We start from the raw sequence: 21,086 nt of genomic DNA, 5'->3' as shown, positions 1-21,086 counted from the left end.
TACCATCGTCGGGGACAGGATCCCGACACAGCGAGTGCGTTTGGACGGTTCGTATAAACTGTTATCGTAATAGAATTCTCGAGTCTCTGGAGCCCGTAGCAGTGACACTAACATCGTGCCGCGCCTGATCACAGGTCATGCGAACGTTGGTCCCGGCTTGGCTCTCCCACGTTGCTCCCAACATCACCAACTCGACCGTCGAAGACGAACCGGATGTGCGACGCGCGGACCGCGAACACGCGTCCCAGCGACTCGGTGCCATCGAGGTCCACCTCCTGCACGACGACGATGCCAGCACCCCGCCACTGTCTAACGTTAGCGCCTACGCCTGGCAGGCACGTACCAAACACCATAGAGCTTCCAACCATTATCACGAGATGAGAACTCTGACGTTGCGACTCTTCAGCCAGCATGGGGACAGGGAACTAGAAAGTACACTGTAGCATGGGGATGATGGTTAGTGCGTGGATTTGTCTGACCTCAGTGATCGTGGCTTCAGACGTTCGCGTTGCTTTATTTAGGACGTTTTAGCTGCCTTTAATGGCCCAAATTTCTAAGCTATCCTATTCTTCTAAACGCAAAATGCCATAACACTCTGCACACATGCGTAATCATTGCAAATTGTTGCATTTAAAAGTACACTAAAAGCAAATACCAAGTCGTTGTGGGCAGTTAAAATGGCCTTCCAGAAACGACGCAATGCTTGTTTCGTATCAAGAATAGACTTTGTTCACGAGAAAGTTGCCTCTGAAGGGTCCGCATGCATTTGGCGCAATTCAAATCGCCCTCCGCCAAGCTAAGAGCAGTGACGTTACATACGCCATCGCCGCCCTTTACTGTTGTCGGTGAGTAAAACAATGCCGGACAGATGGCGCTACGTTTTTTGCGCAAAACACAAACGCGCGGCGATTGAGACACCGAGACAGAACAGATCGTCGGATTCACCGCTGTAGCTGCTCTTGGTCAAATAGCGTGGACCATTCGGGAATACCGCGACATCACATGGACGTGGCACTCCCTGCTACTTACCGTTTGTGTGAGTTTCGCGGAACAGCAAAACCAGCAAGGACTTACGCGGTAACGGAACTATTGCGAAAGCACGTGCGGTACAGAGAAGAGCAAAACGAAACCTCAAGACCGCCCGTGTCGTTGTCAAGGGGCAAATTCAATGAGTTGCGCCTTGTAAAATTAGAACTGCACAAAAGCATTTTTCTTCGTCTCATAATTTGATGCAACTATCTTTTTATTACGAGTGGTTGAGTACTAGTGACAGAAAGTGAATGAGGACTGCCTCCGTCATCAGGCTAGTACATGAATCGTGTCCTGCATTTACCTCAATTGCTCAACTACTAAAGCTCTGGTCACGATAATATTGACGCCTTAGACGTTCTCAAGAATTAACCTATCACTTTAGCTTGACTTAATATTTGTCTTTAGTGTCCCCTTAAAACGCAATGCGTTTTTGAAGATTACCAGTTCGTAAAGTCACAAAGTCGTTTGAAGCCAAAATGAAGAAAATAGGAAACCCCATGTTTACTAGCCATCTTTCACATGCTAACTGAACCATCACGTTTGCAGTCGGTATACACTAGTGCCAGAGTTTCCACTCGCAATTTTAAAGCGAAGCGTTCGTGGTCTCTTATCCATAATATGGCGCTCGTAGTTTTCTCACCGGACATATTTCTGAATATATATTGTTATGATTTACAAGCAGCAGGAACTGGGAAAACAGGGAAGGACACTAATTACAGGCAAACTGAAAACGATTAGGCAGGGACCTTGTCTTCTCTTGTGCGATGCGCGAGATCTTCCTTCTCTAAGTGCCGCATATTAGATGTGGCACTTGCCTCCTGCCAGAGAGAGCACCATCCCGATGTTCATCTAACGCCAGGAAGATGTGTCAGACGAGGTGTGGGCACTTCACTTCATTCCGAATATGGCTTCATGCGTACAATGTGCACGGCTTCTGGTGGACGCTGCTACGTCGTAGAGGAAGCACGATTGTCAAGGATAACCCCATAGTTCAAGTCGCTGAGGCGTCGTACAAGCTTGTATGGACCAAAGTATACTCCTGAGTAGCTTTTCTGAAAACCCTCGCCGACGGCTAGGACTCCAAACTTACGCTTTCTCGTCTGGCTGATATGTATTGTACCGGTACCGTAGATTGTAACGTCGAGCGTCGTAGTCCTGTTGTCGGGTGATACTGACACGGGCGGGTTTCTCGCTTCTTCAGCCCGTTGAGCGAAAGCTTCAGCGTCCGTGCCTGTATCACCCTAGTCATGTGGCATCGAGCATCGTTGTCACTTCACGGTGGTCTTTCGTGTTGTTTCCTGTTGCGCAGTGTTATAAGCGAATGTGATGCACGGTATAATGTCATCCCCATTTTTGTTTTCTATGTCTACGTACATACTCAGCATGGCCGCGATAGTCTTCTTCAAGCGTTCTGTTAGGCCGTTCGTTTGCGGGTGATAGGCTGTGGTCTTTCGGTGAGCCGTGGCGCTGAGGCTAATCCCTGTCTTTAGGAGTGTAGCCGTTAAGGTAGTCCATCTGTCCGTTGGCGCACCGTACCTCACAAGCACGTCGTCAAGAAAAATCGCCCTGCTTCGACTGCGGTGCCGCTTGGAAGAACCTTGGTTTCTGCATAGCATGTCAGGTAATCGGTGGCAACGATTACCCACTTATTTCTAGCATTGGAAGTCGGCAACGGTCCGAGAAGGTAGATCCCGGTTTGGGGGCAAATGGGGTCGCGGGCACTTGGACTGGTTGTAGCAGCTGAGCTGGTTTTATACGTGGTGGTTTCCGTCGTTGACAAACGAGGCACGTGCTCACGTAATGTTTCACAAAGGCGGCAATCCTTGGCCAGTATTATTTCTCTTGGCTCGGGCCAGTGTTAGAATGTAGCCAAGGTGGCCAGGTGTCGGTTCATCGTGGCAGGCTTGCCAGACCTCATGACGGATAGACGTTGCGACAAGTAAGCGGCTGCTTCCGATTGCACAGAACTTCTTGGAGAGGCCGTCATTACGGAGGCAGAATAATGGGAAGCTTTTAAATGTTTTTGGCACGCTTGTTATCCGGCGTTCTGAAAAATCAACTAGCAGAATCAGTTCGCAGTCTTCCCACTGCTGACGAGCTATGGTGCCCGCGTCTGCGGCGTCGGCATAGGAGGTGGAGGTCGAGGGACAACATCTGCGTAGCTGGGCTGCCACGTCTGGGGGTGTGGCTCGGGAGCCGAAACGCTTGCTTTATTTATTAGCGCACATCAGCCACTGACGCAACTGTGCATTCACTTGTCGAGGCAGTGAGCTTCTCAATCTCTTCCTGAACAACTTCGTGTATCACCCGGCGCAAGGAACACTCGTCTGTGACCATCACTGCTGGTCAGGTGATCATAATGGCGGCAGTGTACGTCTAATGCGCGCTCTATGGCAGCGATTCTTTAATAAATTCATCGACATTTGTCGGCGGGTTCCATACAAGACCAGCATACAGCTGCTGTTTTACACCAAGCATGAGGTGGCTGAGTTTTTTTGCCTCAGACAAGTCACGGTCTGCACGACGACAAAGACTAGCCATGTCCTTAGCAAACAAGCTAACAGTTTCATTCGGCCTTTGATTCCGTGATTCGAGAATACTCTGTGCGTGGTCTCGCCTTTCGGTGCTCCTGAACGTATGAAGTGGCAGCGGGACTCATCGCGGCGTGGCCAGATTCCCTCGCTATTTACGAACCACGTGCGGACTCCGTCTTCAAGAGAGAAATAGACGTGAGATTGTTTCACTTCAGCATTCCACTGAGAATTTTGCCGGATAGTTTGTGGTCATTTAAAGCCATGTTCCGCTTGGACACGCAGGCCCAGTACGTTGCGGAGCGCAAGACCCTGCTCGTGCCTCTAGGGCTGCTGGGTCTCATGCTCAACGCGTCGGCCGCCATCGAACCCGTGCTCGTGCCAGCGCTGGGCCGGGAGGTGATGCGCGTGCTGATGCCGACGAGTCCGGGCCCTTACGCTTGGCGCCCGCGCAACCAGCGGCGCTTTCAAGTGCTGGTTAAATGTGTCGCCTCGGGTCTCGACATCGACGAGAAAGGTGCGTGATCGATTGTATTAATTGATTGATTGATTGATTGATTGATTGATTGATTGATTGATTGATTGATTGATTGATTGATTGATTGATTGATTGATTGATTGATTGATTGATTGATTGATTGGGTTTGACGTCTCAAAGCAACACTGGGGCTATGAGAGAACCTGCATAGTGGAAGGCTCCTCCAGGTTAATTTTGCTCCCCTACTGTTCACTAATCCGTGCATACGGTATACGGTGCACGAGCACAATTTTTTCCTCGGGTACAGTGTTTTAGATCCGCCGTTCAACAAGGGTTACAAGCATTTGTAGTCTATCTCAGGTACGCGTAGCCAGAGAAAGGGGAGGAGGATACGCCACGTGACTCCTCTGTTCCGCCCCCGAATTTTGCGTACCGCATACCCGACATAAAACGACGTGCGCCAACACCCGCCAGCTCCCACCTCAGATTAAGTGCCTGCATCCCCCGAAAGGATTTACTGGCTGTGCCAATGATCTATCTTTAATGTTACCTTTACCTTGAACATGGCATCCGAGATTACGCAGTTTTGACTGCCGCGTGCGATCTCGGAGCCAGTGACTTGGATCTACAACAAACGCTGCCCGTGTCAGGTGTCTGGTGCTACATCTCTACGCTATATAAACTTAACAATATTGTAGGCACTTGATACATGGTTTCCTACAAAAGTCACTAGAGGGAACTCTGGGGCTGCAATCGTTTAGCTACTATAGGAATGATGAGTAACACATTTGCTTTATCTTCGTGCTTATGGTTTTCCCTATATATATAGGGGAAATTGGCATTGCGACACTGTTATTACATAGGAATGCCAGCCTTTAGTGGCTTAGGAGCGGCATCGTTCTCGGAGGACGAGGACACCTTGAAAGCACGCATGGCTAGCACCATTCCGTACGTCACAATGGTTCACTTTCCACTAAAACGGCACGTAAAAAGCTCTTTTAACTTTCATATTACACAAACGTGTTATTCGATCGTGAGGGCTTGTGCTTTTATGTCCAATAATATGGAACGTAGCAACTATCGGCGGGCGGATAAAATTGGAGGGCACACGGCAAGGACTGCGCTCGCTTTGCGACAGTTTATTATCTGTTCTTGCTTTTCCTCGCTTGATTATGCACTGCACCTGAGCAAAGTTTATTCAAAAATACCATACGGGTAAGTGAAAGTCTGTTATCATTTTTTTTTAGGAAAGCTTATCTATGCAGACAAATCCGCGTTTTAGGTAAAGCCTCGCACACCCTTGTACCGTTATCCCCGTGGTGGCAGAGGATGGCGCCAGATTACCCTCTAGGAAATATTCTTAGAGACTGCATTTCCGACATTATTGTGCGTTATAAGGCTTCAATTTTTGAAAATTTGAGAAAAAAAGTTAAATTTTTCTGAAGACATGAATGCAATGATTTTCTGTGCACCTGCAAAATCATTGCGAATGTTTGCATCTGTAGCGCCACATTCTGTCAGAAATTATACATGTTTTGAGTCATAAAGCTATAAGAACAGTTTAGACAAATGTACGCCATCTAGCCATCGTTCCCATGCTGCACATTCGAGTTTCCTGCTGCATACACTGTCAGCTACTATAACCGCAGATTCCAGCGCCAGATTTCCTTCTAATAAATTTCTACAACACACTCTAACGGCGCAGCCAGATGGCAAACCTAGGCACATGTCCCCCTTATCCGCGAAATTCTTGTCATAGTATGCAGCCTTCCCAGCCCCCTCTGTCCTTATTCCCCCTATCTGCCTTCACTCAAGTGAGTGCCCCTCCCAGAAAAAAATTTCTGGCTACGCCACTGAATCTATAGGAATGATTGGTAGCACATGGATTTGCCTTAACTTCGTCTTTCTAGATTCGAAAGAAGTTGCGATTTTACAAGTCACTCATTTTCAGCAAGAAAGAGTAACAAAGCTTAATTTTTTCAGTGAAGAAAAAGCGTTCGAGGGGTTAATTGCACAGGAATATCTCTTACAACGCTCTTCAAACACTTTCTTGTTTAAGAACCACAAGGTGACGCTACCAGTGTCCCTGCTGCTGTCGACCGTAATTTCGTAATACGTTTATGGACGAGATAACACTCTTCATACTCGCGGACACCTTTCTGTGGCAATGAATGGAAAGCAACGGAGGCAAAACGAGCACAAGTGAAAGCGCTTCTGAAAAGGGTCCCGTGTTTTCATCCACATTAGTTTAAGCTGGGGAAAAGAAACATCAGCACCTTATTAGCAACACTTAAATAAAATAAAACACACCACTGAATGTAAACATTAACTTGTGGCGTTTCCCTTCCGCGTCTGGGGAAATGCGAAACCATCGCACGTGAAGCGGCGTCGATTCAGCGTCTGTTCCGAGCAAACAAAAGCACCGTCAATATCGCTCACGGCCAACGCCGCCGACACCGGCTTTTCTGCGACACGAGCTCCTTAACGCTGTCGCGTTAAAAACTGGCGGACTACTTGCCGCCGTAACACAGGTGCAGCAGCCACGCGCCCGTAGCTTTCCCTTCATTGCCACGGAATGTTGTCCGCGAATATATATATATATATATATATATATATATATATATATATATATATATATATATATATATATGTGTGTGTGTGTGTGTGTGTGTGTGTGTGTGTGTGTGTGTGTGTGTGTGTGTGTGTGTGTGTGTGTGTGTGTGTGCGTGTGTGTGTGTGTGTGTGTGTGTGTGTGTGTGTGTGTGTGTGTGTGTGTGTGTGTGTGTACAAACATTTCTATCAATAATTTTATTAGAAACCCAGTATTATATAGTGAACCCTGCAATAATTTATTGATTGCTTAACTTATTAGCTGGGTGAGTGATCATTGCTTGCTTTGAGTGAGCGACTGTGCTCACGAGCGGGTGAGTGAACATGCATGTGCACTTTTAACCTCGTTCCACATAGTTTCCACCAAGTAGTAAGTGGAACATGTTTGCGATGTTCGCCTTACTGATTGAAACCTGATGCGGTACGAATTTTGTTAAGCGTCAGCATTTCCTTCTGCCGAGTTTGTCGCCGCTGCTACGCAGTTAACCTCACTCAAAACTTACACTAAATAATAAGTGGAACATATATTTGCAAAAAAAGTGTTCCGCTTATTAAGTGAAGCCTAAAATCAAAAAGGGGGCCTACCGATGGATTAGCACACTGTGGCATAAAGGCTATAAGCAGGGATAAGGTGCCTCACAAAGGCTGGCCAACGTTTCGATAGGGGGCCAATCTTCGTCGAAGGTGGCCTTACCATCCTCGGCAGGTTAGCTTCAACAGGCTAATTGGGTGACGTCATGTGCAGTCGTTCTCGGCAGTGGCTGGCTATAAAGGAAGGGACGGAAAAGAAATTTAGCGCTGTTGCTTGACGTCTCTAGGCATGATTTCCGAGACGATTGGACAAGAGCGGGAGAGTGGAAAAGCGCCAGGGAAAAAGAACATGGGAGGGTGTTTGGGGTGGGCCAGTCGGCGCGCGAGTAAATAACAAAAGGACTCTGATCGCCTGACCGGCTCTTTTAAAACCACAAACGCACGCCACATACGATTTCTGTGCAGTTCTCTGGCGGCTTCCTAACCTTTCGCTCCCCCAACACCCTCCTATGTTCTTTTTTTCCTGCCGCCTTCCCACTCTACCGCCCTTGTCCTGTCGTAGTAGAAACGTCAAGAGTGGAAGAGTGCCTGGAGACGCCAAGCGACAGCGTTCCGTCACCGACAACGACCTCACGTGACGTCACGCTACTAACCTGTTAAAATATGCCCAGGATGACGAAGCCACCTTTGGTGAAGATAGGTCCCGCTATCGAAACGTGAGCCAGCCTTTCTGAGGTACCTTATCCCCCTTTGTAACTCTTATACCCACGTGAAACGTGTAACGAATGCCCTCGACTGTCGGCTCTTTATTCAGCCGAGCTTCTTGCCACTACTACCGTATATATAGCTCTTACTAGTTTCACATGCCTTTCACTAACCGGAACACTTTACTCCGGATTCTCCAATGATCCTCGACTCTTCGTCCACTCCACCTAGTTCAGCACTGCGCTGCCCGTCGGCTGCAGTCGCTACGCTTCTCAAGCACAATCATGGCGTATCAGCGAAGCGCAGTGATCGCCTCTTCTGAGGCGCGGCGCTGCCATTCACTTTCTTGAGTCGACATGGAATGTTAAGTGAAGGAACGTTCTATAGAATACGGAGGTCAGTCTCTCTCCACAAAGGTTCCATGAAGTAGAACATATTTGGGGGAAAAATATGTTCCGCTTATTTAGTAGAACTTACGTGGAACCGGTGCTAACATTCTACCGCGGTGCAATCAGATAGGGCCGAAATTTTGAAGTTAACGAAGAAGCTAGAGAACAAATTAAAGACCGTGCTAAGAGCGATGGGAGAAAAATCTTCAGGCACAACGTTAAGAAATGGGAAAAGAGCGGACCGTAAGAGAAGAAAAAAATGGATCTGGGCAGGATACGTAATGCGTAGGGCAGATAACCGGTGGACCGTTAGAGTTACAGCATGGGTGCCAATGGAACGGAAGCGCAGTCGAGGACGGCAGGAAATTAGGTTAGGCGATGAAAGTGGCAAATTTGCAGGCGCAAGTTGTAATCAGCTAGCACAAGGCAGGGGTAATCGGAGTGGAGTCATGCAGTGGACCTGAAGATAGACTGATGACCGCGATGACGTGGAACAAGATGAGATTGTACGATGAGCGGGCGGGTGATCACTATTTCGCAACTCTTGCGCCACTGTGCATCCAAACGAGTGATCGGCTTCCGGCGGCGACTCGTCCTTCCCAGAAGCCCTCGCCACTCAGACCACGCTCGAGTCGGCCCTGCTGGAGCCCCTCATGATGCTCTACAAGCGTCGCCTGCACGAAGAGTTGGGCCGAGGAGTGCGCCTGCACAGCCGTTACGGCAACGCCGAACTCTTCTTCGTGCTGTGGGCGACGAGCCACTGCGGCAAGCGCGACGCCAAGACGATCGTCAACGGGGCGCTGAGGAACTCGGCACTGTTTGCCAAGGCATTCCAGTGTTCCGTGATTCAGGCCATGTGGTCCGGCCAGAGGTGTTCCTTCTGGCGCTAGGGGCGCCTCCTTAGTTCTATTTTTCTTCGCATGTTTTTTTTTTATTTGGAGGCCAAGGAATTTCGTTAGCCGGAATGCGACCTTCAAACAAAGATATACGCTGCATACTGTAGCCATGTTTTCATAATACAAAGACACGAAGATTTAACTGAACGTTCATCTTCACGATTGCGATGAGCAGGTCTATTCTGCTCTCCATGAACTCAGTCTATGTGGTGCATAACGGGAACAGTAGAAAATAGATGGCTAAGTTGTTCATGGTGTGTAAAGATGTATCTATCTAGGTATCGCGTGTATAAACACACACATATATAAAGCTATATCTACACCTGTCTATCTATACATAATAGATGAAAGGTAGAGAATGTTATGGCCACGTACGATAAGGTCACAGTCAGGTACTGTTTCTTCAGTCATTAAATCAGTTTTTGGTAGCAATAGGTGAATACATTTTTATATGTAACACGTTATTACCTGTATTTCGTTATTTGCTTACGTTCGCTTGTCTATGTTGACTGCTGCAATATTCTCGTGACACAGTATTACCCACCGGATTGGTCTTTGAACAGAGTGCAATTACGCTAACAAAGAACGAGTATTTTCGGTTGTTGTTCATAAGCTCGGCTACTAGCTGTGCAGCTTCCTGCAGTTACAGTGTACGTAGAGGGTCCTAGCAGGGGCCTCAGGTTGAGTGCCAATGTAGGGAGACATGTAACCAGACACGGTAATGAGCCTCAGGACAGGCACTCACATTGATCTTGAATGAAATGTACCGACAAGAGTGCTTCTCACATTTGCCTCGGCATTAGAGTCATATTGCTTGGCAGAAGCCAAACGCCGGAATATTTTTGGTAGCGTACTGCGTCACTCTAGGATGACTATCCGCACTTGTGATTCGTTCAATGCGGGACAGATGCGGGTGTGGTTTCTGTTGCGTTGCACTGTAGCTTGCGAAACAAGCATAAAAATTTTCTGGACTTAACGCACTTAGTTTTAAAACGGGGAGTATGTGTTCTCGATGCTTTTTGTGCGAAGCGTGAACGTTTAACGAAGACAAACAGCACAAGAGGAGCAGGGTGTTACGCCGAGGAACGGCGACGCTCAACCAAGAAGTGGGCGCATGAGAGCTGCGCTCTAATTACTATGGCGCCATCTCGTGGTGTCGTGCGGCACTGTTTTTCCGAGCGCTTGTCCGTTCTTTACGTCTGCCCTTTCGTAGGTGTTATTTAATCTATAACGCGCGCTAACCAACCCAAATTAGCACTTCCTATTTTACTTTTTCAGAAATGCAAAAGAGTATATACAAGCAGTGGTAATAGACGACTGCCTCAAGTGGGGTAATTGGGGTGTTACAGTAAAAGCCCACACCATGTCTGGTGATCAAAAGATCATGGACATACTGCCTAGTGGAAATACATAAAAGTTTACTTTTCGCCATGTAGGAACATAGTCGAATAGTACGCTGAATAAAAGGACACTAATAGGGCTGTAGTAAACGAGCTACGGATGGAAACTTCGTTCACGACTTCGTAACGAAATAAATAAACGTCTAAAAGAATAGTAACAACGGACTTCAATAAAAGTTCTTGATAATTCTGTTGCTTCTTCTCTTTCTCAGTTTTTTTTCTTTCTTTCGCTGGCGCAATAATCTCCTGGTGTCTGTTATATCCTTTCCACGCATGGAGTTTGCTGATGCCATTGTGGTCCATTCAATCGCAGCGTTACGCCGGGAAGCGAATAGGGAGCCTTTATCTCCGACATCTACATAATAGGCGCGTCGACATCTGCATAACCACGACCGGAACTTAAGTGTGTAAAGTTAAGCGTCTCGTATCTTGCATGCCCAGTTTATATTGTTTTGTTTGTACTACGAGAATGGTGAAACAGTAGTTCAAAAATTGTCAGGTTATTTATTCACCAGTCATTCAGCATGCATTTTGAATAAGAAGAGGCTGATTCATACTTGCTCTCGTTTACGAAAGCTTGTATCAAACGAAAATGTGGTAAGAAAGTGAAGTAAAAGCTTAGCAACAAAGCATAGCTTTTACCAACACTTCGTTAACGGAAGTTATCGGATGTTGCATTGAAACACATACGAGTGATCCAACGAGCACCTACTGAACCGCGCTTAATTTGTCACAATAATCCTGTGAATAAATTCGGTATATAGGCATTTTCAAGAAAACTTCAAGATGTTTAAGAACTGGCTCGCCACACCGGCCCTGTGAAAGTGGTTGTCCAACGAAGCTGTTGAAAATAACCACTACGAATGCGAATGGGGGTATGCAATGCTTTATTAATGGTAATGGTAGTAATGGAGTAATGGTAATGGAGTAATGGCAGTAATCGTAACCTTGACAGCGCGCCGACACTGGTCGTATTGCCGTTTCTTTTCCTTTTGCCGCTCCTCGTATTCACTCTGCTCCTCGGGAGTCCTAAGCATGCGTTGCCTACCCATAGCGGTGCTGCAAAAATGAAATCGGTTGCTAGGCTAGTGCTTTTATATAGGAAAGGCTAGTGACGTCACTTCCCACATCGCAAGCTGCCGTCACCGCGACAGCCTGTCTTTACCTGAAAACGCATGCTGGGAGCACTACGTGCTTCACATTGCTATCAGGATATTTTCAATTATGTGGTTCGGATGTTTGTTTTGTGCTTCTTTGTTGAAACGAATGCTGTTCTGTGTGTTGTATGCGTGATTCCAAAGAATGTATGCACTTTTCGCTTCACTTAGCTGAGTGTTTGAAGCCTGCTTCACCACCTCCAGGATCGGCCCAAATTTTGTCCACGGACGACGACACCTAAAATGCCGGCCGACGAGAGGCTAACGGCTTCGCTGTAAAACATATACTAAAATGACAATTCGGATTCTGCGATCCCATCCTTATGGCTTAGCACCCTTCTGTGAAACGGTGGTTTTGCCGTTGAATTTGTACCCCGACCTCAATTGATTCCGAGGAGTATCCTGGAATGAGGTAAACCAAGTAGAAAAGAAACTAAGTTTTTAAATGTGTGAAATGGGCTGCAATGTGACAAAATTTGAACTCTTGCGTAGCAAAACCGATGAAAGACAATGCGTATGAAAGGCACCGTGCTTCAATAAAATACAAACAGCTGATGCTGTGAAGAATGCACTGACCTCTTTGCACTGAACTCTTGGTTAAGCTACAGTGAGGGTCCCAGTTTACTTCTCGTTGATACAGTTGGGATTCTTGGGAACAAAATCACAAGTTCCCCTTTCAGGTGCAAAAATTTTCAATGGCATAGGCACTTTATAACTGTTCCCGCCAGGTCGATCATATGTGTTCAAGTCTAAACAACTACATTTCTGAACTTCGTTTCTGCGAATGCGAAAAATATGACCTCAGGGCAGCATAAATAAGCAGCAATTTCGTTACAGCAGGAAGCAGAAGTGCAAGACATAAAAGTATATAGGTGAAATAACAGCTCTCGTTATCGAAATGACGGGCATATGCCAAAAATGTTTCTACTTCAAACTGGCAAGTTTCCACGATGTTACCCCGCATGACAAGAACGACAAAGAAATGGATGCATACTCCGATCGCTAAGAACTGCGTGCGTAAAGGGAAGAAACGGTAGCGATTTTACGTGCTGGCGCAGTTTAACACAACTTAAAATGAAAAGACCAAGAAAAAACGTAACACAAAACACATGCGCTTCTCTACGAGAACAATCAATACCAGAGCATGGCAGTCACATAACCCCTCGCTCACCGGCAACGATAGCCTCAAGCCACACAACACCCAGTTCTACAAGCACGTGTGTTGTAAAGCAAATGCAAACTATTGCATTTAACTTCACTAGTGCCAAGGCTTGTAAGGGAAGCGCCACTCTAAAAACAATATCAAACTCAAAGCGTACTCACCAAGCTGTAGCTGCCCGGCAGATGTAGAGGCACAATACTAGGTCCAGTCAGTTGGTGAAACAACTGAAATACCTTGCCGCCACAGCTTGCATGCACAGCCGCTCAGTTTTTCAGCCAAGAGCAGACGTTGCAAAAACGCTTCTCGCAGCATTTACTACAGCGGAGCCCAGGCTTGTGAGGGCAGGCGGCGGAAGAACTGTGCATGCTGCGCATGCGCTGTTGTAGGAGCCCTCACAAGATTTGCTGCAAGTATTTCACTCTCACCCTTCGGCTCGTTTTTTTTTCTTTCTCCCTCTTCAAAAAGTGCGCATGCGTGTGGCTTGTCAAAGGTGATCTCGCCAGTCATAGCGGCGCAAATTTTTTTCAGGAAGGAATGCGTGAAACAAGCGAGCTCTTTCTACAGTGTATTTTCCGTCCAATCTCTCGACGTGTATAAAATCGCTGTCTTTATCCGTATGCCCCCTGTGGTTGTATTACGTTTAACTGCGTTGAATTGTATGTGATGATTAAAAAATGTTTAAGTCGTGGCTCAAGAGCCTATTATGTAAAAAAGCATCAGTTGTCGTTTGCCATATTCCAGGAAGTCAGCCTCTCCGTCCACCTGACAAGACTTGTGCTCGTGCACAGATCAGAGCATTTGTGCAACGTGTTGACAAGAGCGAGGCTAAAGTATAGCATACTTCCGAACTGGATCAGCGTTGAGAACTGGTTAGCGAAATGTCATATTTTCTTTTTCTTCTCCGAAGCGAAAATTAGCCGGAACAAAATCGGAGCCAGTTGAAAACGAACGGAACCGGCATTTTTTTTTAATTCAACACCCTGGGCACGACGGCGAGCGCCAAGCCAATCAGTTACGCTAATGTGTTCTTAAGGTTAAATGTAGTCTCTATGTCGGGGATTCCATTACATTGGTTTTACATACGAAATGTTTCTTCTAACTTTAATGATGACTACAGCTTTTCAACAATATAAATAAACGTCACTACGTTTATTAATAAATTCTGTAAGTAAAATACATCATGGCCAAGTCTTCTGCCTGTCAGTGTTGTACTCCAAAAACGTCACAGGAAGAAATGGAACAGCTTATAAGCAATAAAAGTAAGCAGTCGTCGGAGCGTCTTAAAACAACGTGTCGACCTTGCAAGCCAGTTGTCGCGCAAAAACTATGTCTCAAAGCTTGAGTGTTGTACAGCGGCGGCTTGAGAAAGTTGCCGCGACAATACAACCGTCCCAACTCGTGTCATGAACGCGAGTGCCAAAGTTTATCAAGTTTGGTCTGTACAATTTATAAGGACCTGCAGTATCATTCCCACGATGCCTGGACCAGTCAACATGGACGACAGTACCAGACAACACGAGAGGGTTATTGAGAAAACGTAGTGCAAAGAAGTCCATCATAGGCTGTCCATGACTAAGCACTTCAATACCAGCAGGCTCTATGCTACGTCGTTCAAGTATTCCGCTCAATCAAAGACCCTTTAAGTGCCACATTTAATAATCCCAGTTAAACACGTGGAACCCCATATAGAAACCTGTATGTTCCCATATATCATACGGGGGCATGACCAATATGATATATAATGGGAACATGTCTTTATACGAGACTCTCATTTGTTCCTATGGGATTATTTGACGTGCAGCATATTTTTTTTTCAATAGGGCGGGTATCAAGTGTGCTGGGTTCAAGTCATGCGCGGCTACAAAGCCAGGTGCCAGCGAATGACTCGGCCGTCACAAACTGTATTTCTACCTGTCCGCTACGTGCTGCCTGGACCGTTCAGTGATGCAAACCGTGCAGATGCACCACGAAATCACGACCGATGGGACGTAGCACTCGAAGTACAGCCTCAGGTCATAGCTGTCGGTGACCAGACACTTCAGCGCGGGCAGGTTCTTGACGACTTCGTGCAAGTCTTCAAGCTGGGTGCCCAGTTGACGTATCGACCGACTCGTCTCCAACGTCAGACGTCGAAGACTCGGAAACTCCGTCTTGGCACAAACGGCGAGAAACGCCGCGGACGCGACGTCGCCTTCTAGCCGAAGTACGTCAAGAATCTCGCGATTGCATTCGAGCAGCGAATGAAACGTCGCTATTGGTTCGATCGGTGGTCCCATGCGGAGGAACTTGAGACGCTTCGGCAGGAGTGCGGCGTCAATGTCGTCGGAGGCGAGGGTGCAACCGTGCAACGAGAGATTCGTAAGTTTCGGGCAGTGTTCGGAGATGGTCCGTAGGTCGACGTCGCTGAAGAATTGCAGGTCGAGTCGCTCCAAATCGACAAACTGCCTAACGATCTTCGACAGGTCGGTTTCCGCGGCACGGCACTTGCCTTTGCCGGCGAACATCAAGGACAAGCTCGTGAGCCGCTTGAAGTCGACGACCGCGGTCAGGGCCTCCTTCTTCTCAAACACCACCTGCGACCGAGCATGAGACGAAAACGTGGAATTGCTGAGAGCGGGATTCGTGGGTAAGCGAGTCGGATACGCCAGTACGACCTTGACAATCGCGGAGTCAGTTTCCGTAGAATGCTTTACGGCATTTCGCTTGGCAATATATAGTTGGTGCACATCGACAGGTTTCGCCTACCTAGTGTTACGTAAGAACGACAAAAATAGTAACGAGAACGACCATGAAGGTCTCGGATAGCATTATCATTTAGATACGCAATTTCGGTTTGCCTGTTCTCTATCTTTTTTTTTTTGTCGTTCTATATCCTTTCTTTAGAAGTCTACGTCTTTTGAGTAAAATCAAGTTGTTAGTGAATGTTCTTCTAGTTTCGTTTCTATCGTCTCTGGGTAACGTTATGCTGGCCGAACCTGTCAAAATGCTCCAAATCGCTCCTCGCTGGGGGCTTTAAATATATCTGTCCAGGCGGACATCCCTTCGAAGAAAATCCAAATCAATTAATTCACAAATTAAACTAATTAAATTACATTACTTTTTAGTTACAAACATTACGGCAAATTTTTTCACTGGAAAGTTGAAGGGAGTCGCCATAAAAGTCTACTTCCGTGTTTCTACATTTCCTTGAGGTCATGCAGACTAGAATAACTGGCACCGAAAAATTTGTTCACAGCAACACACACAGCATAATACATGGAACCATGAATAATGCATATTAACACTTGTAATGTGATGCGAAATTAATTGCATATCACAGCGATGTTAGAAGCCCGGACAAAAATCCTTTACAAAAGCTTGACTATGGGTCAGGGCCCCTTACAGAAAGCTAGCCTTACCAGTAATGAAAGCAAAAGCAAGCACAGCTCCTAAACATAGCAGCAAGAAAATACTGAAACATCAGAACTAAGAACATCATAACCAAATAAATTTATGCAATTACAATCACTGAAAAACAAAGGCACTGACCAGTGAATCACACATACAAATTTGACACAACAATGTGTGATTAGCGGATTAGCGATTATGTTAAGTGCCCAAGAGCCTTAAAGCAAGAGGATCACAGCAACTAATAGAATGTATATTTTCATTTATATCATGCATTGTCATCAGTCAGTCTGTTCCACCGATTTACCATGAAGACAAAGATTGGCTTAGCATACATGTTCATCTTGGTTTGGTAATCTAGGATTTCTAAAACATGATCATTACAGCTTGATGGATAGCAATATTGCCAAAGATGTTCATTTTTTAATTTCAGTCATACTATGGCATATTAAATATATAATCGTCAGTCTGAGTTTTCTGCATCGGGCAGGAAGTGATTTCCAACAAAGTCCATTGCTCAATGTCATGCACTTCCTTCTCCTTCAGTACACTTTGACAAACTTTATGCCCTTAAAGGTTGTTTGTTTGTTTCATGGCTAGCACCTTTACTGTTAAGACTGTAAAGAATGTTATTGTGAATGACAACAAGCTTAAACTACGTCTGCGATGCGAGAAGCCGTAAGTTGACAATTGTAACAATTCTCGCCGTCTGGTGTACACCAAAACATCTGGTATGAAAGTTTGGCAGCCACAGCTGTTGAAGTTGATTAAATGCAGTTCTTGCGTCGTCTGTCGAAGCTATCACTTGTGGGGTTCCCACCCGTGCTGTTGGGACAAAGGAACAACAACACAGTAGTGCAAACAATCACAAGGGCATTTATTGCACCTTTCATCGACTAATGCCTGCCAGCCGAGTTGCTATCCACAAACCATGCCGATGGGCGCGCGACAAACCGCGGACGTCCGACTCGCCGCGACCGGATAACGAGCGAATATGTTCCCCCCGTGCTGAACACCAACGCCTGGTTGTTCGCGCGTACGGTCACGCGAACGGTGGCGCGTTCGAACAATCGTGTTCGTCCATTCCGGGGTAGGCTTCTCGAGACGGTCTCACAGAAGCATGGATCGGCGCACGCGTAGAACGTCTGCGACGCTTGCCGATCCCGAGACCAACAGGAAGAGCCTTCTCCTTTCCGCGCCCAAGTAACCCCGCCGTTAGGTGGCGTTAGCGGAGCCACACTCGCGCTGTCTCTCGCAATGCGCTTCAACCACATCGACTGCCGCGGGCGCCAAGCCACGTGGCGAAGCCGGATTACAGGAGACGGGAGCTATGCGGGAAAACAACATATCAGGGGACGCGTGAGAGTCGCGCATCCCCATACATTATGTTTAATTTCCACAAAAGTTTATCAAGAAAAAAGAACTTTGTTTGCTCCTCTCAACGATTCGATCTTACCCCTTAAGAGTCAAGGCGTTAGCCATTAAAAAAATACCTTTTATGCACATATAAGGTGGTACCACGTTGGAAGAAATCTGACAGCTCGGTTTATGCCTGAAACATTAAACAAAGTTTCCTTTTCCTCTTAGAAGAACTTTCTGTGGGCCTAGTTGGTACATAATTGACAAATATTTTTCAAAGCGCAAACAAGGAACACGGCACAAAAGGAAGGTCATTCACAGGACCGCGCCAGTTCTGTGAATTACTTTTCTTTCGTGTCGCGTTCCTTGTTTGCGCTTTGAAAAATATTTCCCTCTTCTCTCCACTTGGGGAGAGGGGGGCTGCTGGCTGTCTTGCCGAGGGAATAACTTAGACCACTGGGTGTGTGCAACTGGGCCTGTGCCCCTGAGTCCTTTCTCGGGCAATCTCCGAGAATGCATATGTGCGACTGGGTATGCAACATGGATAGACAAACAGAACTAGAGGCAAGTAAGAAAGTTAACGACAGAATTCAAGTAAGCTATAGAGACGTAAATTTTTTGTACTTTCTTTATTAATGCAGACTGTGCTGTGGTGAATCGCCGTTTTCTCATGTTATGTGTACGCTGGATCCATAACTACATTTGGCTAAGGATCTTGTTTTTCTTTTAGTATATAAAACAAGTATATGCAAGCCACAAATCAACTTCAATTCAAGTCGGCAGTTGAGGCACTGACGGGTGGAGATAGAAGTGAACAAAAAGGGTGCAAAGTTGACATCTTGGATGGCATAGAGATGCTTTATTAAAAATTTTCATAAGCGTCAAAGAAAGCTTTGCGTATCACTAATTCCCTAATAGCATGAAATTTGCTATCCTTTTTTAATTGCTCGTTGTGCATTCATATGCGTAATTACTATCCATATGTAAAAGAGAAACATTTACCTCAAGTTTCTTAACCGCGGGGCAGAATCTCCTGGCGCCTGTGACCTCGGCGACGCCTACATCTCTGTACGACAGGGCGGTGCCAGGCAGTTCACGCCAGCTTCCCAGGATCACTTCCGGACACTTGCGCAAGTAGGCATAGTCCACGTCATCCAGCGCAACTTCGTCTGACAGGATATCCCATATGTGAAGCACAGCATCCAAGGCGGAATGGACGGAGACTATCTGAAGAATACAAACACGTGCGACAGCAGTGGACAAAAATTGGACACTCACAAGCTTTTGACTTTGTATAGACAGGACTATCGGAACTGTCTCTGCACTCTTAAAACAGTTACACACTTTGGGGTGTATATTTGCCCCACAACAATAATCGTCATCAGCCTTGCTTGCGTTCCTTTTCTTGAAAACTCAGCATTCGCTACTTTCCTGTCGAGAATGCTGTGTCACGCTGATAATGTGCAAGCCATTCATGACTTCGAAGTACCGGTCTCGCAGCGTTAAAGAAAGGAACTACGGGCAAGAGAGATGGCGATTATTGCTGAGGGGCAAAATAAGCCACAAAGGGTATAAATTTTTTAAGAGTGTGGATAGTATATTGACAATGGTCGATACAGATGCAAGTCTATAAGTCTATTGAATTTATATACACAGGTCTATGCGAAATACCAATAGATAGTTTACAGGAAGCAGTCGATAAATAGTGTACGGCCATAAGTCCGTCACTTGTTATTAATTTATAATTGTGTATAGGATTGTCTACAGAGTTTAGAAACAAATTTTTAACATCTACTATAGACCGTGTAAATATATTTTATTAGGTCATACTGGAAGAGGACGTCTAACTTCGGTGGTGCAGTGACATAGCTTACAACATACCGATCATGATGACGACGACGATATCAACTGGCATTCCCTTTCAAACAATTGATGGCAAATAGACACCTAGCTTTCTTGAGCTAATCAAGTTTACTACATCTATTGCAGTCTAGCATTTTGCCTCTCTCCCTGTTCTGTCTCTTCATTAAAACCTGTATATTACATTGCAGTTACATATGCCTCAAACCAATAGAATTATATTAACTTTCAATAGCAACACTTTTCTCAACCAAGAGGCGGGCTTCAGGGAGAGATTTTCTGCAATTGATCACATCCATATCATCAAATTATTGAGAAATCTCTAGAGTACAACCAACATCTCTATACGGCTTTCATAGATTATGAAAAGGCATTTGATTCAGTAGAGATACCAGCAGTTATAGAGGCATTCTGTAATCAAGGAGTACAGGAGGCATACGTGAATATCTTGGGAAATATCTACAAAGATTGCGCAGCTACAGTGGTTCTCTACAATAAAAGTAGAAAATTACCTACCAAGAAAGGGGTCAGCCAAAGAGACACAATGTCTCCAATGCTATTCACTGCATGCTTAGAAGTATTCAAGATATTACACTGGAAAGGCTTAGGAGTAAGGATCAATGGCGAATATGTCAACAACTCTCAGTTTACAGATGACACTGTCGTGTTCAGAAATAATGGGGATGAATTACAACAAACGATTGAGAACTTTAACCAAGAAAGTGTAAGAGTGGAATTGAAGATTAATATGCAGAAGGACAAAGGTAATATTCAACAGCCTGGCAGGGGAACAAGAATTTTTGATTGCCAATCAGCCTCTAGAATTTGTGCAAGAGTATGTTTATCTAGGTCACTTACTGACTCTGATCATGAGAACGAAATTTATACAATAAAAATGGGTTGGAGTGCATATGGCAGGCGGTACCGAATACTGACTGGGAGCTTACCACTGTCATCAAAAACAAAAGTCCACAATTATTGCATTCTACCGGTGCTAACATATGGGGCACTAACTTGGTTAACAAAGAAGCTCGAGAACAAGTTAAGGAAAGCGCAAAGAGCGATGGAACAAAATGTTAGACGTAACATTAAGAGAAAGGAAGAGAGCGGCGTAGATCAGAGAGCAAACGGGGATAGTCAGTATTCTAGTCGACATTAAAAGAAAAATATGGAGCTGGGCAGGCCATGTAATGCATAACGTATACCTAACCGGTGGACCATTAAGGTAGCAGAATGGGTTCCAAGAGAAGGGAAGCACAGTCGAGGATGGCAGAAAATTAGGTGGGATGATGAAATCAAAAATTTTGCAGGTGCCAATTGGAATTAGCTTGCACAAGACAGGTGTAATTGGAGATCGTAGGGAGAGGCCTCCGTCCTGACACTGGGCATAAAGGTAAGCTGATGTTGCCTCTAGCAACCATGACTTGACCACTTATTGCTCCCATTTGCATTAGATCCCAGTGCTTCTGGAAAGTGGACGTTGCCTACAGTTCTTGCTGGGTGCATATCCTGGCATTCCATTACGATCTGCCAAGCCACCTTTGTACTTTTGTTGTAGTAAACACATGCTTCATACTGCAGAAAATGTT

At 45.8% G+C, this 21,086-nt stretch overlaps 2 protein-coding genes across 6 annotated transcripts in view; one reads left to right on the top strand and one right to left on the bottom strand.

The window, feature by feature from the left end:
- Positions 1-9,424, top strand: part of LOC135917920 (uncharacterized) — a 28,393-nt gene extending 18,969 nt beyond the window's left edge. Inside the window, exons 7-9 of the mRNA XM_065451543.2 lie at positions 135-335; positions 3,849-4,080; positions 8,880-9,424. Coding sequence (XP_065307615.2) covers positions 135-335; positions 3,849-4,080; positions 8,880-9,166 — 720 coding nt within the window. The 3' untranslated portion in view covers positions 9,167-9,424. The remainder of the gene's footprint in view (positions 1-134; positions 336-3,848; positions 4,081-8,879) is intronic.
- A 4,597-nt stretch (positions 9,425-14,021) lies between these two features.
- Positions 14,022-21,086, bottom strand: part of LOC135917921 (uncharacterized) — a 31,582-nt gene continuing 24,517 nt past the window's right edge. For all 5 annotated transcript variants that reach the window (XM_065451545.2, XM_065451549.2, XM_065451548.2 and 2 more), the window contains exons 5-6: positions 18,640-18,864; positions 14,022-15,464 (exon numbers count right to left, since the gene is read on the bottom strand). In XM_065451545.2, coding sequence (XP_065307617.2) covers positions 14,799-15,464; positions 18,640-18,864 — 891 coding nt within the window. In that variant the 3' untranslated portion in view covers positions 14,022-14,798. The remainder of the gene's footprint in view (positions 15,465-18,639; positions 18,865-21,086) is intronic.

The sequence above is a fragment of the Dermacentor albipictus genome, chromosome 10, assembly GCF_038994185.2.
Source record: "Dermacentor albipictus isolate Rhodes 1998 colony chromosome 10, USDA_Dalb.pri_finalv2, whole genome shotgun sequence".
Classification (NCBI taxonomy): domain Eukaryota; kingdom Metazoa; phylum Arthropoda; class Arachnida; order Ixodida; family Ixodidae; genus Dermacentor; species Dermacentor albipictus.
Note: the sequence above shows the minus strand (reverse complement) of the source record. Positions and strands in the feature narration are given on the sequence as shown.